The sequence below is a fragment of the Pelodiscus sinensis genome, unplaced genomic scaffold, assembly GCF_049634645.1.
Source record: "Pelodiscus sinensis isolate JC-2024 unplaced genomic scaffold, ASM4963464v1 ctg44, whole genome shotgun sequence".
Classification (NCBI taxonomy): Eukaryota; Metazoa; Chordata; order Testudines; family Trionychidae; genus Pelodiscus; species Pelodiscus sinensis.
Window position 1 is genome coordinate 222712 of NW_027465914.1, and position 18530 is coordinate 241241.

At 44.5% G+C, this 18530-nt stretch overlaps 1 protein-coding gene across 2 annotated transcripts in view; it reads left to right on the forward strand.

The window, feature by feature from the left end:
• LOC142824840 (maestro heat-like repeat-containing protein family member 2B) overlaps positions 1 to 18530 on the forward strand; it is a 37453-nt gene that overhangs the window by 2177 nt on the left and 16746 nt on the right. For both annotated transcript variants that reach the window (XR_012899408.1, XM_075916628.1), the window contains exons 4-11: positions 4093 to 4216; positions 5610 to 5719; positions 7800 to 7952; positions 9128 to 9282; positions 10821 to 10983; positions 11427 to 11623; positions 16276 to 16413; positions 16622 to 16672. Coding sequence is in view for 1 of the 2 variants with exons in the window: in XM_075916628.1 (XP_075772743.1) it covers positions 4093 to 4216; positions 5610 to 5719; positions 7800 to 7952; positions 9128 to 9282; positions 10821 to 10983; positions 11427 to 11623; positions 16276 to 16413; positions 16622 to 16672 (1091 nt within the window). In the remaining variant the exon portion in view is untranslated. The remainder of the gene's footprint in view (positions 1 to 4092; positions 4217 to 5609; positions 5720 to 7799; positions 7953 to 9127; positions 9283 to 10820; positions 10984 to 11426; positions 11624 to 16275; positions 16414 to 16621; positions 16673 to 18530) is intronic.

An 18530-nucleotide genomic window follows, 5' to 3' on the forward strand; every position in this document is an offset into this window, starting at 1 on the left:
GATGCAAAGGCTGTTAGTTTTTCCATGCATTTCCCAGACTATTCCAAATAATTATTTGGAAGATCTATGTCCTATGGCTTACACGTCCCCTGTTCAAAGTTTAAGCAGACTGGAGAGAGAAGATCAGTCCCATAACTTGTCTTTTATAGCTATTCTAGCCGGTTGGCAAGCCTCCTCACAGAAATTGTCTAAGCAGGATCTCTCCCTGAGAAAGAATAGGTCATGCAGATCTCCTGTCGTGCTTTGTTTTGAAGTTAATTTTCTATTTCCTATGCATACACTGGTAAATGGGTGATACCATCTGCTTTGTCAACAAAACCCTGTAGTCTAGACACAACCCTACATGCAATAACACCTTCTGTCGACAGAAATCTGTCGACAGAAGGTGTTATGCCTCGTAAAATGAGGTTTACCAGCGTCGACAAAACTGCTGAGTTCTGTCGACGTTATGTCGACAGAACTCAGCGGTAGTGTAGACGCAGGTATAGTTTTGTCGACAAAACTCAGTAGTCTAGACACACCCTTTGAAATAACATATAAGTGACTTGTCTTGATACAATTGCAGTGCCGCTTGTTAAGTTATTGTGGGTCACACATAGGTTGGCTGTGTCAGTGTCATAGATGCCTTCTTATACTCTCAGGCTGTTAAAGTTGAATTTCTATTTCTATTTAATCAGATAAGAACATAAAACATGAATGGCCATTCTGGATCCCCCAGACAAATGGTTCATGTATCCTGTCTTCTGGCAGTGGTGGGTGTTATATGCATCAGAGGGAACAAACAGAACAAGGCAATTGTTGAGTGATCTCTCCCCTGTTGTCCAGTCCCAGCCCCAGGCAGTCAGAGATATAGGGACACCCATATCATGCATCTCTGATCATCTTATATGGCTCTATCATACCCCCCTGTAAGCATCTCTTTTCTAAGATGAATGGTCCCAGTCCTTTTAACTTCTCCTTGTACGAGTTATCCCATATCCCATATCATTTTTGTTGCTTTTCTCTGAACTTTTTCCAATTATAACCTAACTTTATATAAGTTGGAGGACTACAATTGCTTGCAGTATTCAAGGTGTGGGTGTACCATGGATTTGAAACAGTGGCATGATAAGAACATAAGAACATAAGAACATAAAAACGGCCGTACTGGGTCAGACCAAAGGTCCATCTAGCCCAGTATCCTGACTACCGACAGTGGCCAGCACCAGGTGCCCCAGAGAGGGTGGACCGAAGACAGTGATCAAGCGATTTGTCTCCTGCCATCCCTCTCCAGCCTCTGACAAACAGAGGCCAAGGACACCATTTTATCCCTTGGCTAATAGCCTTTCATGCACCTAGCCTCCATGAAATTATCTAGCTTCTCTTTAAACTCTATTATAGTCCTAGCCTTCACAGCCTGATCTGGCAAGGAGTTCCACAGGTTGACTACACGCTGTGTGAAGAAGAACTTCTTTTATTAGTTTTAAACCTGCTACCCATTAATTTCATTTGGTGTCCTCTAGTTCTTCTATTTAGGGAACTAATAAATAACTTTTCTTTATCGGCCCTCTCCACACCACTCATGATTTTATAGACCTCTATCATATCCCCCCTCAGTCTCCTCTTTTCTAAACTGAAAAGTCCCAGTCGCTTTAACCTCTCCTCATATGGGACCCGTTCCAAACCCCTAATCATTTTAGTTGCCCTTTTCTGAACCCTTTCCAAGGCCAAAATATCTTTTTTGAGGTGAGGAGACCACATCTGTACACAGTATTCAAGATGTGGACGTACCATAGTTTTATACAGGGGTAGTAAGATATTCTGGGTCTTATTTTCTATCCCTTTCTTAATAATTCCCAGCATTCTATTTTCCTTTTTGACCGCTGCTGCACACTGCGTGGAAGTTTTCAGAGAACTGTCCACAATAACTCCAAGATCCCTTTCCTGATTTGTCGTAGCCAAATTAGCCCCCATCATACTGTATGTATAGTTGGGGTTATTTTTCCCGATGTGCATTACTTTACATTTATCCACATTAAATTTCATTTGCCATTTTGTTGCCCAATCACTCAGTTTGGTGAGATCTTTTTGGAGTCCCTCACAGTCTGCTTCTGTCTTGACTATCCTAAACAGTTTTGTATCATCTGCAAACTTTACCACCTCACTGCTTACCCCTTTCTCCAGATCATTTATAAATAAGTTGAAAAGGATTGGTCCCAGGACTGACCCTTGGGGTACACCACTAGTTACCCCTGTCCAATCTGAAAATTTACCATTTATTCCTACCCTTTGTTTCCTGTCATTTAACCAGTTCGCAATCCAAGAAAGGACCTTCCCTCTTATCCCTTGGCCATGTAATTTACACAAGAGCCTTTGGTGAGGGACCTTGTCAAAGGCTTTCTGAAAATCCAAGTATACTATATCTACTGGATCCCCCTTGTCTGCATGTTTGTTGACCCCTTCAAAGAACTCTAACAGATTAGTAAGACAGGATTTCCTTTTACAGAAACCATGTTGACTTTTGTCCAATAAATTATGCTCTTCTACATGCTTCACAATTTTATTCTTTACTATTGTTTCTACTAATTTGCCCGGTACTGAAGTTAGACTTACCGGTCTGTAATTTCCAGGATCGCCTCTAGAGCCCTTTTTAAATATTGGTGTCACGTTAGCTACCTTCCAGTCATTAGGTACGGAAGCCGATTTAAAGGATAGGTTACAAACTACAGATAATAGCTCACCAATTTCCCATTTGAGTTCTTTTAGAACCCTTGGATGAATGCCATCTGGTCCCGGAGATTTGTTAACATTAAGTTTTTCTATTTGTTCCAAAACCTCCTCTAAAGACACTTCAATCCGGGACAGTTCCTCAGATTCATCACCCACAAAGGACGGTGCAGATTCAGGAATCTCCCCAACGTCCTCAGCCGTGAAGACTGAAGCAAAGAAATCATTTAGTTTCTTCGCAATGGCTTTATCGTCCTTGATTGCTTCTTTTATAGCTCAATCATCTAGGGGACCCTCAGTTTTTTTAGCAGGCTTCCTGCTTCTAATGTACTTAAAAAACATTTTGTTATTTCTTTTTGAGTTTTTGGCTAGCTGTTCCTCAAAATCTTTTTTTGCTTTTCTTATTACATTTTTACACTTGATTTGACAGTGTTTATGTTCCTTTCTATTTATCTCACTAGGACTGGACTTCCACTTCTGAAAAGATACCTTTTTGTCCCTCACTGCTTCTTTTACATGGTGGTTAAGCCGCGGTGACTCTTTTTTAGGTCTCTTGCTATGTTTTTTAATTTGGGGTATACATTTAAGTTGGGCCCCTGTTATGGTGTCTTTAAAAAGTTTCCATGCAGCTTTCAGGGACTTTGCTCTAGTCACTGTGCCTTTTAATTTCTGTTTCACTAACCTCCTCATTTTTGTGTAATTCCCCTTTTTGAAATTAAATGCCAGGGTGCTGGACTGCTGAGGTGTTCTTCCCACCACAGGAATGTTGAATGTTATTATATTATGGTCACTATTCCCAAGCGGTCCGGTAACGGTTATATCCTGGACCTGATCCTGCACTCCACTCAGGACTAAATCGAGAATTGCCTCTCCCCTTGTGGGTTCCAAGAAGCAGTCATTTAAGCCATTGAGAAATTTTATCTCTGCTTCTCTTCCTGAGGTGACATGTATCCAGTCAATATGGCGGTAATTAAAATCCCCCATTATTATAGAGTTCTTTATTTTGGTAGCCTCTCTAATCTCCCTCAGCATTTCAATGTCAGTATCGCTGTCCTGGTCAGGTGGTTGGTAATATATCCCTACTGCTAATTTCTTATTATTTATCATATTATTATTCATCCCTTTTCCTAGTGGTTCCTAACATACCATTAGCATTTTTAAGTGCAGCTGCGTGTTGAACAGATGTTTTTAGAGGACTATCCACAATGACTCTGAGATTTTTCTTGAGTGCTACAGCTAATTTAGACCCCATCAATTTGCATGTACAATAAGGATTATGTTTTCCAATGTGCCGTACCCAGGTACAGTAATGGAGTTCACAATAAGGAAGGCAAATAATGTCCAGTATAGCCGGAGAACTTTCATTCTTCATTCTTTTTAAATTAGCCTCAGGAAACTTTTCATCAGTTTGGATATCTGATTGGGCTATTAGCACCATATACCTGTGCTTCAGTAACAACATCGCGTCAGTTGGTGGTTGACTGTATCAACTGTCTTCTCAATATACAAGGTGAGGAGACCATGAGCAGGTGTAAGTAACCCTTCACTTTCTTTCATTGTTGTAATGACCCTTTTTTCCATCTGTAATTCTTTCTGTCTTGTTAGCGACACTTATATAACAGAATAATTGGGGCCTTGTAAGTACATTGCTGGAAGAGAACTGCACAAATAATAAATAATCTGCAAATATTAGAGGGTGGGCAAAATATAGCACACAGGCCAGATCTGCCCTTCTCCCCAGAATTTCTGTCTGGAGCGCTCAGCTGATTAGCAAGCATGCCAGCAGCATGTGTTCAGCTGCCCCTCTCCGACTTGCTCCATCCTATCTGCTGCTAGTGGTGTGTGGAGGGGAGGTGAGCAGGGAGGTGTGCAGAAGTCAGGGTGACCCCTTTGCCCCTGTCATCATCTCTGCAGAGCAGAGTTTGGGGAGAGGGACACATACAATAGTGCTGCTCCAGGTGAGTAACGGAGTGCCTATCTAAAGAGGCAGTGCACTGTTTCTAAGATTTCTCTGGCAGCCAGCATGTCCCTCTCTCTCTCTCTCTCTCTCTCACATACACACACACACACACACACATTGTCTCACACACACTCTCTCCCCCGCCATATGCCCATATGCCCCCCCTCTGCAGAGTAGGGTGGGGAGAGGGAGATGACAGAGCAGGACAGCTTTCCTTTAAAGAGACAGTTCATGATTTAGAAGTGAGCGAAGAGCCTGGGTTTCCTACCTAAGCTTTTGGTCAGCCCCATCTCTTTTACAATGAGAGTTCAGTGGAGGAATTCTCCTCCAAATCAGAACCTCAGATCAATCTACATGAGTTCTGCTTGACTATGAGATTAGATTTAAATACTGAGAGCAGAATGGCTACTGAAACCAGATATACAGAGAAAAAGGCTCCACACAGAATACAGTGCCTGTTTAACCCTGTATGAATCAGAATGAATCACATGCCATTACTGTTAACTTTCAGACATAGGGGCTACGTCTAGACTACATCCCTTTTTCGGAGGGATAAGGGATCTTTCGGAAAAGGCTTAATTTTCCGCAAGATCAGCATCTAGACTGGCGCTTTTCTCCGGCAAAGCTCCGTGCCGAAAAAAGCTGCAGCCATTTTTATGCTAATGAAGCGGGGGAGATTTAAATCCCCGCTTCATTAGGAATTGCGATACATCTAATTTACATCCCTTTTCCGAAAAAGGGATGTAGTCTAGACATAGCCTGACGGTAAAATTCTGACTCCATTAAAGTCAACAAGAATTTCGTCATTGGCTTTAGTGGGGCCAAAATTTCACACACAGCTGGTAATAACATACCCCATAGATCCTCCTGTATGATTATCTATGGATCAGAGGTTCAGTTTTATTAAATGTTGCCATACTTTTTCTCCTTTTCTCTATCCTAGGTCAGTGCACAAACCTGGGATCAGCAGACGAGGAGCTGAGATGTCTCCGTGAGGCACTAACAACTCCAGACCCTGAGGCTCTGTTTCAAACCTCTTGCAAAATGGCTAAGGTAACAGACACTAGGTGACTGTCCTAATGGTTGTGCACCATTCATTTTCCCTTGTCCAGAGGACTGGAAAAGGGCAAATATAGTGCCCATCTATAAAAAGGGAAATAAGAACAACCCAGGAAACTACAGACCAGTTAGTTTAACTTCTGTGCCTGGGAAGATAATGGAGCAAGTAATTAAGGAAATCGTCTGTAAACACTTGGAAAGTGGCAAGGTGATAGGGAACAGCCAGCCTGGATTTGTAAAGAACAAATCATGTCAAACCAATCTGATAGTTTTCTTTGATAGGATAACGAGTCTTGTGGATAAGGGAGAAGTGGTGGATGTGGTATACCTAGATTTTAGTAAGGCATTTGATACAGTCTCGCATGATATTCTTATCAATAAACTAGGTAAATACAACTTAGATGGGGCTACTATAAGGTGGGTGCATAACTGGCTGGATAACCATACTCAGAGAGTAGTTATTAATGGTTCACAATCCTGCTGGAAAGGCATAACAAGTGGGGTTCCACAGGGGTCTGTTTTGGGACTGGCTTTGTTCAATATCTTCATCAACGATTTAGATATTGGTATATAAAGTACGCTTATTAAGTTTGTAGACGATACCAAGCTGGGAGGGGTTGCGACTAATCTGCAGGATAGGGTCATAATTCAAAATGACTTGGACAAATTGGAGAAATGGTCTGAGGTAAATAGGATGAAGTTTAAGACAAATGCCAAGTTCTCCACTTAGGAAGGAACAATCAGTTTCATACATACAGAATGGGAAGCGACTGTCTGGGAAGGAGTACGGCAGAAAGGGATCTAGGGGTTATAGTGGACCACAAGTTGAATATGAGTCAGCAGTGTGATGCCATTGCAAAGAAAGCAAACATGATTCTGGGATGCATTAACAGGGGTGTTGTGAGCAAGACATGAGAAGTCATTCTTCCGCTCTACTCTGCACTGGTTAGGCCTCAATTGGAGTATTGTGTTCAGTTCTGAGCACCGCATTTCAAGAAAGATGTGGAGAAATTGGAGAGGGTCCAGAGAAGAGCAACGAGAATGATGAAAGGTCTAGAGAACATGACCTATGAGGGAAGGCTGAAGGAATTAGGTTTGTTTAGTTTAGAAAAGAGAAGATCGAGGGGGATAGCAGTTTTCAGATATCTAAAAGGGTGCCATAAGGAGGAGGGAGAAAACTTGTTCATCTTGGCCTATGGGGATAGAACAAGAAGCAATGGGCTTAAACTGCAGCAAGGGAGATTTAGATTGGACATTAGGAAAAAGTTCCTAATTGTCAGGGTAGTCAAACACTGGAATAAATTGCCCAGGGAGGTTGTGGAATCTCCATCTCTGGAGATATTTAGGAGTAGGTTAGATAAATGTCTATCAGGGATGGTCTAGACAGTATTTGGTCCTGCCATGAGGGCAGGGGATCGGACTCGATGACCTCTCAAGGTCCCTTCCAGTCCTAGTATTCTATGATTCTATGATTGTTTTATGCTTTTGTGATGTCTTTCCACACTTGGAGCGAGCTATGGGAGTGAGGCATTCGTGGGTAATCAGTAACATGCTTTTCATAGATATATGCTATGAATGCCATGTAAAAAACAGATTCCAGACAGTTGCATGAACATGCCCATGCATGTGCGCGCGCACATCCATCCATCCATCCATCCAGGGGGAAAATATGTGAGCGGGACATCAAGCTGAGAAACCAGTCTTGTCACCTTGTGTGTTTACCTGAACCTATATTTGTGTGCATGCATCTCTTTGCATATTTTTATATTTTGTGAAAAGATGTCATGTACATCATAGAATATAAACTGGAAATTTACATCCTGTTTGTCCCATACAATGTTGTGCTAACTGTATAACCTAAGATCTAACCTGATATTATTAGTGTAGAATAGAGATGTGGTAGCTAGAAAGATTACAGAGAAAATTTTAATTGCAACTGCCTTGCCAGATATGAGCCCAATTAGCAATTTGCTGATGAATACATTATTTTCCTATACAGCTCTTAGGCCTCCTTTCTTAAAAGTACTGGAGCCGACTATCATTGCAATCTTTCCTGTTTTTGATCTGTCCACAGGTGGTTAGTAAGTACTTTCCCTCTGACCAAGCCACAGATTTTATTGAGGCCATACTGGATGGTATGCTGTCTGCTAGCCCCTCCTGTGCCACAGCAGCCGGTCTGTGGATGAAAATCATCCTGAAGGAGTGTGGAAGTGCCATGCTGGATGAGGTAAAATAGAAGCTGGAGAGGTTTTTCTGGCTAACCTGCAGGCTTTCAGGTCTTTGCCATCATTTGCAGTGAATACAAGTCTTGCTGTTTCTCCCCCTGGGATTGGAAGGTAATTCCATCTGTGTTCCTATCCTGAGTCAGGCAATGAGGGAATCAACAGCAGAAGACAGAGATAATCTAACGATACATCTGCACTAGCTCGTTAGTTCGAGCTGGGTAGGGTAATGAGGGCAAGCGGAGTTGCAAATGAAGCCCGAGATTTAAATATCCCGGGCTTCCTTTGCATGTTCCCTGGCGCCACCATTTTTAAATCCCCCTTAGTCCGAACTCCGTGCCCGCGGCTACATGCGGCATGGACTAGGTAGTTCAAATTAAAGATCCTAATTCGAACTACCGTTACCCCTCATGGAATTAGGATCTTTAATTAGAACTACCTACTCCATGCCTTGTGTAGCCGCAGGCACTGTGTTCGGATTAAGGGGGATTTTAAAATGGCAGCACCCGGGAACATGCAAATGAAGCCCGGGATATTTAAATCCTGGGCTTCATTTGCAACTCTGCTTGCCCTCATTACCCTACCTAGCTCGAACTAACAAGCTAGTGTAGCCGTACCCCAAGTGAAAAGGAAGATGCTTGATTATTTGTCTATCTTGTTGTCACAGTTTCCAGCCATGAAAGGCTTGGAAAAATTAGACTCCGAGTAAAATGCAAAAAGAGAATATCCGGCCCCAAGAGACAAGCTAAGTGAACTACATCTTAGGGCCTCAGATAATGAGGGGTCTCTAAAAATACCCCAAAATTGCTAGTTTTTACTTGCCTCTTTGCCTATGTACAGATAGATAGATAGATAGATAGATAACTTTATTATTTCTATTTTCATTGTCATTTCTGTTAGAATAATACATGTTGTTTTGGAAATGCAGTGAGGCCTCTTTAACTTGACATAGCTTAGGGCCTCAGCATGTTTTAACCCGGTGTTACAGCCAGGTATGGGCAGTGATATGTATAATTTTTGTGGGTTAAATCTATGCAGCCATGTCTAAATACTTGTTTTTTGAAGGGAGGATTTTCTACAAGAACAGCAAATTGCTAAACGACTAAATAAACGTTTTGGTTCTGCAGAATGAATGGAGAGAATGGAAAAAGGACATTTTTTCTGGTTTTATTCTGTCCAGGTGCCAGATATCCTGAGTATAATATATATACATATGCCTACCATCGAGCAGGGTAGCTTGAGGCAGTTCCTGGTGGAGTCAGTGTCCATTCTTGCTCACCATCACCTAGAGGCAGTGATCTTCAGCCTCCTCATCAAACATCTGCCGATGGACAGGTATATACTGCTCCTTACAGTGTTCATTTTGGTAACCATGGATCCCACGGCTTCACTGGAAGATGTAAGGCTTCATTTAAGCCACAGACAGTTTGAGATAATTCCTAAAGGTTAATAGCTTGGGTCTTTCTGCAGAAAGGTCCAAGACCATGTCAAGGTGGGTGCAGGGAGAAATTAAGTGTCATTCTGTTTCCATTAATTAATAGTTGCTTTGGCATCCTAAAGACTTCCCTTTACTGGCATCACTGGAGTGGATTTTTGCCTCTCCAGACCCCTGAACTAACATCACCCTGGAAATTGCCAGTGACTGTTCATTTTCTGGTAGCATGAAAGCTTCAAATCCAAATTCCTGGCTGATTAGCAAGGATAGGGCACCAGGCTTTTGGTATCAGCAAGCGCATGGCTGCTGGAATGGAGTTTTCATTCTTGGTACTTCAAGACAGGGCGGTAAGCATATCTATCATTTCATTCAAACATCCCTAGCTGAATTATCAGTCATCAGTGCTGGAATCTAAGAACATAAGAACGGCTGTAGTGGGTCAGACCAAATGTCCATCTAGCCCAGGATCCTGTCTTCAGACAGTGGCCAATGCCAGGTGCCCCATAGGGAGTGAACAGAACATGCCCATTCTGGCAAATAGAGGCCAGGGAATGCCATTTGTGAAGAGGTCATGGGCTAGCCACAAATATTTGTTCTCGTAGTTGTACATCCAGTTAGTAGGAAGATCATTTTTCTTTCTTCAACTTGTCTCCCAGGCCCCAGATCTTTGGGCATCATATGCTCATGATTCCATATCTACTGAGAAGTAGGAAAACAGGAACTGTGATTAGAGCTCTGTGTCCTTTCCTTCTGAAGTCTAGCATTAATGGTTATGGTGCAGTAAGACTAGGGTTGTGTCTATACAGCACCCTAAACTTGAAATAAGATGCACAATTTGCACTCCGCAAATTGCGTATCATATTTTGCATAGCCTATTTTGAAATGTGGCGCTTCTACACAGCACCAAATGTCGAAATAATGTGCTATTTCAAGCCATCCCTTATCCTTCATGCAACAAAGTTTCTTGGGATGGCAAAATAGTGTGCCCATTATTTTGAAAAATATTTCAAAATAACGGGCTGCTTGTGTAAATGTGGGGTAGCTATTTCGGGATACCTCCAGGATCCCAAAACAGTCATGCACTGTAGAAATGTAACCTGAAATGTAACTTAACTTAGTTCTGTAACTAGAAACTCAATATGTAAAACATGAGGACCATATAAGGAGGACAGCACTCTGAACTTGCTCATCATAGGGAGGGCTTGACAAATAATACAATCTACTCACCCATGGCGTGTAGATTTTAACCTGGAAGAGCCAGGTTCGGGCGACCTGTGCATGCGCAGAACGATCTGTGCATGCACAGATCGCCGGACAGCGCGGTTGGTGAGCCCTGATCATAGTCAAGGAGAAAATTTGTTCTTTACTTGAATATGATGCATATAGTCAGAGCCACAAAAGTCTCCAGGGGTCACATATAACTTATGTTAAATTGCAGTGACACCACTGAGCTGTGGAGATCTCTGGGGACAGATCCCTTGCTCGCCCCTCAAGTCCTGAAGGTCCTAATAGAAAAAATAAAGACTCCAACAAGTCAAGAAGGAAGGATGACCTCAGAGACAGAAACAGACCTGCATTTAGCAGCTGCTGAACCTCTCATAGTAAGTTAGACGACAGACATGTATTTCTCTGCCTTGTGACAAACATGCTGATGGAAAGCTAGATGAGTGGTATAATATTGTCATATGGGCACTTCTTTTCTGAAGTACTGTTTCCTGGATTCCAGCTGTGCTTTCTGTGGAACAACAGATGGCAGATTTAGAGCATGTGGCTGATTCACTTAATACTATCTGGCAATTAGAAAGTCTTTGAATCAGATTTCTTACAGTGCTTTGCAGATGTTTTGTACAACTCACAACATGCTTTGATAGGTCGTACACATTTTTACAGCTATGGGACGCTAAGGCACACATGGAGTGAATTGCTCTCGGTCATTCATCAAGTTAGTGACAGGAGTGAGAATTTAGTCCAGCAGGTATCAGAAGGGGAGAGAGTGTGATAGTGTTAGGAAGAGACCTCTTCTTTTACCATGCTCTCCTTTCAGGCAACATGTGCCATCTTTGAAGTGGTGTCAGCATTGCAGCTGAGCAAAACTGTGCAGGAGCTGTTCCCGGAGTTGTTTACTGTTCTCCTGCAGCAGATCAGCCAAACCCTAGGACAAAAGATGCCTTTGCCCAGGATGAGCAGCCGAAGGAGGTTATTCAGAAAAGGACAACAACTATGTGAGGGCAACCCTTGCAGGTAATTAGAAGAAAGGGAGCAAAACAAAGAGAATCCCAGTCCATTTGTGTGACACTCCCCAGGAGTTCTCAGGGTTATGAGGCACCTTACCATCACCTGCTTTTAATATGAGAAAGTCTTGTTTGTGCTTGCTATAGGTCAGTTCCCTGAAACCACCAACCTCTGGCAACACAAACACTACTATCTAGGCCTCCTCAGGCCTCAGTCTCTTTGTCCTCTCTTTCTGACTACAGCTTAGAGAATCTCTATCAATGGATTCTCCTCTAAGAGAAGTCTCCCTGCGATGTACGTGCATCTCCGCACCAATCAGCGTTCCCCCATCTCTTAGTTTAAAAACTGCTCTACGGCCTTTTAATGTTTAGTGCCAGTAGTCTGGTTCCACCCTGGTTTAGGTGGAGCCCATCCTTCCTGTATAGGCTCCCCCTCTCCCAAAAGTGTCCCCAGTTCCTGATAAATCCAAACCCCTCTTCCCTACACCATCGTCTCATCCACGCATTGAGACTCTGAAGCTTTGCCTGCCTACCTGGTCCTGCGTGTGGAACTGGAAGCATTTCCAAGAATGCCACCATAGAGGTCCTGGATTTCAGTCTCTTTCCTAGCAACCTAAATTTGGCCTCCAGGACATCTCTCCTACCCTTCCCTATGTCATTGATACCTACATGTACCACAACCACCGGCTCCTCCCCAGCACTAGACATAAGTCTATCTAGATACCTCGAGAGATCCACAACCTTTGCACCAGGCAGTCATGTGACCATACAGTTCTCCCGGTCATCACAAACCCAACTATCTATGTTTCTAACGATCGAATCACTCACTACTAACACCTGCCTCTTCCTAACATCTGGCATTCCCTCCCCCTCAGAGGTATCGTTGGTGCGAGAGGATACCGCAACATCCTCGGGAAGGAGGGTCCCAACTACGGGATGGTTTCCCTCTGCTCCCATTGAATTCTCTGTTCCCTTGAGACTTTCATCCTCCTTAAGAGCACTGGGACTCTCAGACTGGAGGTGGGACAGTACTACAGTGTCCTGGAAAGTCTCATCAACATAGCTCTCTACCTCTGTTAGCTCCTCCAGTTCAGCCACCCTGGCCTCCAAAGCCCGAACTCGGTCTCTGAGGGCCAGGAGCTCCTTGCAACAGGTGCACACATACGCCATTCGCCCACAGGGCAGGTAATCATACATGTTACACTCGACGTAATAAACAGGATAGCCCCCACTCTGCTGCTGGGCTTCTGTCTCCATTTTTTTATGAATAAATTTAAGTAAAAACTGGGCTTATTAAATCTCTGGAATATAGATTATTATAAAAGTTAGGTTTAAAGAAGATCAGAAGTCACTAGTGCCCTCTAAACTCCCACTCCAAAGTCCCTCTCCAAGCTCCCTGTTCGCGGACTCACAGGCTTATATAGCTCTGGTAGCCCCTCCCCCGACTGAGGCTCAGCCAATTAACATAGGCTTCTAGATTTCAAACCTTTTAGAAGCTCCTTCAAACAAACAAACAAACAAACAAACAAACAAACAAACAAACAAACAAAGAAACACAAGCTCAGCACACAACAAATAACCCCCCCCCCACACACACACAAACACACTCCCTTTTCATCCATCTCACACACAACAGTCTTGAGCCCCCACTCAGTAGCTTGGGAAATTCACACACCTCTGGACGCCTCTGAGAGGCAATGCTTCCCCACTTGCAAGCACAGAGTCTGAGTGTAGAAAAGAAACTTTTAATGAAAGAGAGAGAGAGAGGTCACATGGCATTAGCTTGGGAAAATACCACAGCCAGAGTTCATAACCAACCCACGAGTAACCATCCCAGCTCAAATGGATTGAGCAATGTCCTTTGCCCCTCAGGCTCACTAGTCCAACAATTTAAGGGTCCCATTCACTTACCCAAACTTTCTCCATACCCCACTTCAAACGCCCCACTTACAGCTCTGTCAGTACAGTCCCAGACACATCACCCTGATGACTCCACCCATTGAGCCTGAGGCCATGCCACCTTCGTGCTGCTCTTGTGGTCTGCTGCTCCACCAGCCGCTCTGCTGGCTGCCTGCCACTGCTCCTCTCCAGCTGCCCTGCTGGCCACCCTCTGGTCTCTCCCACCAGCCCCTCTGCTGACCGCAATGGGTCTGGCTCCAGGCCAAACCAGTGACTTCACCTCTTAGTGATTTCAACTCTTTAGCTACCACCTAGGCTGGCAAAAAGTTTCTAGCTTCCACTGGAATAACAAAAAGACTCCTAATGGAGTCTGCTTTAGGTCTACCCTTAGAAGGCGGGGGGCGGGGGGGGGGGGGGGAGAGACAGGTTGAACCAGCCTTACAGCTGACACCTGGCAGGCATGAAGCAGGCTGGCTCAAGCCCTTTGTCCCCAACTCAGTTCACTCAGCTCTGGAAGGGGGAGGCTTGTTTATCTGAGACCCCTTACAATGATGGTGTCTCTCCTGCAAGCACTGGTGTCATATTTTACAGTTCCTACATTTAGGGGTAGCATGGTTTGTGACCCCACAACAGCCAAATTAGTTACAATACATCACATTCCATTCTGACAACCAGTCCTCCATCAGCCCTGGCTGAATTGGATTTATATAACCACACCCCAGATTCCTTCCCCATCCCAGCATGAAGCAGTTAATTATCATACAGGCCTGTATTTATATATCAACAGTTAATTATCTTACAGGGCTAAACAATTTGAGTGAGCATGCCCACCCCCAAAATGTGGTGTATTCTCTCCTTTTCGCTGGCTGATTGCAAGCAGTAGTTCAGCCCCTGCTTACACTTATACTTTAGAACTCAGCTCTGGAAAACATACAACACTTAGATGTATTTATAGGGAAAACAAGAACTGGTATATTATCAAAGAACAGAGATGTCAGTGATAATGAGTTAGAATACAGGCAAAAAATGGTTAGAGCCCTGCGCGAATACAAACATCTACCCCTGGACACGGAGATCTGCAGATAGACATTGGGTTCTGCACATCCACAGGGCTCTGCTCCCAAGAGCCATTGTGACCAACAGAGAGGCGCATGGCCCTGTCATGCCTGGGAACCAGTGTCCTGCACCAGCAGCTCCTCCCATCCGCACTGCTGTGTGGTGTCAGTTGAAGGGCACACATTGCTCTGTGTCTCGCAGGTCCACCTGCTGCTCTTTTAAGGGTAGCCAAAACTACATCAGGGTTATTTTCAGGCCCCACTTTGCAGAACGCTACCTTCTGTGGCTGGTTTCCATTTCCTGTCATAAACTCTCCAAACTTCGGAGGAGTCGTTGCCATCCCTGGGCTTGTTCCCATATAAATTCCTGCTGGTTCTTTTGCTGCTAAGCCTAGCAGGCAAACAAGGACTGGTTTTCTGCATGGTGGGATTGTTGGAAGGTCTGCAGGGCCTTCTACTCCTGCAATTTTCAACTGGGTTTATTTCAAGGGCTAAGAAGCAGGGCTGGCATTAGACTAGCGGCAGCTCAGGGCAGAATGCTGAAGCTCTGAGCCCAGATGGGCTGGAGCATTGAGGCCCAGCACCTTGCAGTAAATCCTGAGCCCCAATGTCCTGTGGGGTTACAGACTGGAGCTGGAAGTCCTAAGCCCCAGTGCCTAGCATGACAGAGGCTTGGAACCGGGCTGTGGAGTATTAAATTAAATTAATGGAGATTGCCTATCTCCTAGAACTGGAAGGGACCATATTGGAGGGGACCTCAGAAAGAGAGGTTGAGAACCCATGTCCTACACCTCTCTTTGCTGCTCTAGAACCCTTTTGCAGTGTTCTCTCCAGTACCCAGACTTCTACATCTTCTCAGCCACGTTCTCAGTTTGCATAGATAAAAGGAAATCCTGGATGAGCCCCCCCAGCTGGGACAGGGTGGGAAGGTCTTCCACAAACACAGGTGTTCCGTGAACACAGCCCGTGTTGAGACTTTCTTGTCTGTACCTACCGATGTGTAGACTATTTCCAGTGTTTTAATCCACCTGTCCATGCATAGCACCGTTACATTATATCTCAGCTTTCTAGTCCCTCCTCCAGATGGAGGGAAAGTGTTTCCATTCAGAGAACTCCCTTTGAAAGGCTCTCCTAGCATTTTGCTCTCTGTTTCCCTCAAACACTCCTCTGTGTGTCCCTTTAGGCAGATTCCTTATTAATGGGATAATAGGTTTGTTGATTCTATAGCCCCACTTTAGCCAGGCAATCAGGTACATTTCTATCCAATTAGGCTTTCTCTGGGGAAGCTAATTAGTAGTAGTAGTTACCAGAGTGCTGACCCCAAGTACAAGCTCTCAGCACCCTGTCACATCTCGCTGGAGATAAGGCCCCAAAATATCCATTAGTGATCACTAATCTCTCTGTGTCCCAGCTTTTGGGGTCTGATTGTGAATTTTTTCCATATTACTGTACTGTGCTAGTGCCCATACGCCTTGCAGATAGGAGAAAGTGACTGCAAAATGTTGTCCATAGCAACACTAGTAATATGAGATGTATGAGACTGAAATACCTCCTGGGATTAAGTCCTTCCAAAAACAGTGGTCCCCAGGATACTGTCAATGGATGAACTGTCAATGAACAACAGACCTGACAAGTAACTGGGGTTTCCTGACTGCTTAGGCTGTGCCTTTCTATTGGTTACTACAGTTCTGTGCCTCTTTTCCCCCAGGCTTTCTATTGAAGCATTAGAGGCTGTGCTTTTCAAGGCTGTGAATGAGAAGCTGATAAGAACACTCTGGAAGCAGAGAACTTGGATGCTTCTTGAAAATCCGCAGACTCACCACGAGGGGGTGTGTTTGCTGGTGAGGTAAGAGATCTAGGAGACAGCATTTCATCCTCAGGGATCGGCAACAAATAGAGTGACTGACAGGGAACTTTCAGGTATAGCTTTGTGCGGGGTGTCCTGGGTGAGAAACACAGAGCTTCCATGCGTAGCTTTTAGAGTTGTATGGTCATAGCAGCTAAGCTTTTGAAGTGCACAGTCTGCCCCATAAGTGGTTCCTTTTGTCTTCCAGTGTTCTGCAAAGATCTGGACTAATAACAGTGGAGATCATACAGAGCCTCAGGTATGAGCAGTTCCACCATTAGGCTGTTATCTGTTGTTTACCTTTCTCTGAGGAGTTGTACAGTTCAGTTCATAGGAATTCATTTTAGATAGTAGAATGTGTCCTTTGTAAGGAAATCTCACAAGGAACTTCATTACACCTTTCTTAATCATTTTCTCTAGCCTGGCCTAGCTGCCTATTCTAATTGCTGGTTAAGAGAGAGTGAGAAAGATATAGATAGGCTACGTCTACATTGGCAAGATTTTGCGCAAATAAGTTATGTCTAACCTACAGCACTAATTCAAATTAACTTAATTCGAATTAGTTAATTCAAAATAAGCTAATTTGAATGAGTGCATCTAGACCTAAAAACTAATTCGAATTAGCATTTTGCTAATTCGAAATAGCATGTCCACATTGAGTGGACCCTGAACCGAAGTTAAGGCTGGCCAGAACCAGTGCCGTCAGGGCATCAGGTTAGGACTTAAGGTTTGGAGCTGCTTCCTCAGGCTAGCCGAGGGCTGTGCTTAAAAGGACCCGACCCCCACCCCGGACAGACAGTTCTCAGGATTCCCCGCTTGCTTGTCTAACTCGATGGGGACAACAAAGCAGTCCTGTCTTGGAGTGCCCTGAATGCCCACACTCGGCACATTACAGCACTCGACCATCAGCCCGGCTGCACTTGCCGCAGGCTGCCATCCGGGGGAGGTCAATCAGGGGGCTGTCAGGATCCAGGAGGCCCTACAGGAAAGCTTCCACCCCGAGGAGCCCGCAGAGCCACCCCAGTCCTCCCCATCGGGGGCTCGTGCCCCATTCCTCCCTCACCTCCTTCCACTTACCCTTCCCGAGCCCCCTCTTCCTGATGTAAAAAATAAAGGACACGTGTTCAAAAATAGAAACTCTCTTTATTTAACAAAACTGGGGACGCGGGAGGGGTGAGTTAACCTCTGGGGGACTGGGAAAAGGAGGTGGGAGAGGGGAAGAAAGAGGGTGGGAGAGGGGAGGTGGAAACCTGGGAGGAGGGAGCTGGAAGGGGGAAGCCAGGGGAAGAAGGAGGAGGGGAAGTATAAAACTATGGTACGCCATATCTTCAGAACTGTGTACAGATGTGGTCTTCTCACCTCAAAAAAGATATGGCCTTGGAAAGGGTTCAGAAAAGGGCAAGTACAATGATTAGGGGTTTGGAACAGGTCCCATATGAAGAGAGGCTAAAGAGACTGGGACTTTTCAGCTTAGAAAAGAGGAGACTGAGGGGTGATATGATAGAGGTCTATAAAATCATGAGTGGTATGGAGAGGGTGCATAAAGAAAAGTTCTTCATTAGTTCCCATAATATAAGGACTAGAGGACACCAAATGAAATGAATGGACATCAGGTTTAAAACTAATAAAAGAAAGTTCTTCTTCACACAAAGTTCTTCTTATAGTCAACCTGTGGAACTCCTTGCCACAGGAGGCTGTGAAGCCTAGAACTATAACAGAGTTTAAAGAGAAGTTAGATAAATTCATGGAGGTTGGTTCCGTGGAGTGCTATTAGCCAGGGGGTAGGAATGGTGTCCCTGGCCTCTGTTTGTGGAAGGCTGAAGATGGATGGCACGAGACAAATCGCTTGGTCATTGTCTTCGGTCCATCCCCTCTGGGGTACCTGGTGTTGGCCGCTGTCGGCAGACAGGCTACTGGACTAGATGGACCTTTGGTCTGACTCAGTACGGCCATTCTTATGTTCTTATGTTCTAAGCGCAGGGCTCAGGGTCGGGGGTCTCACTGGAACAACTTGATTTTCATGCAAACCTGCTCCTGGTTTTGGATGTGGCCTTTGGTGGCCAGGCTGCAGCTATCCTGCCCTAGACGGCTGCATTCCTGTGCCTAGTGTGGAGGTC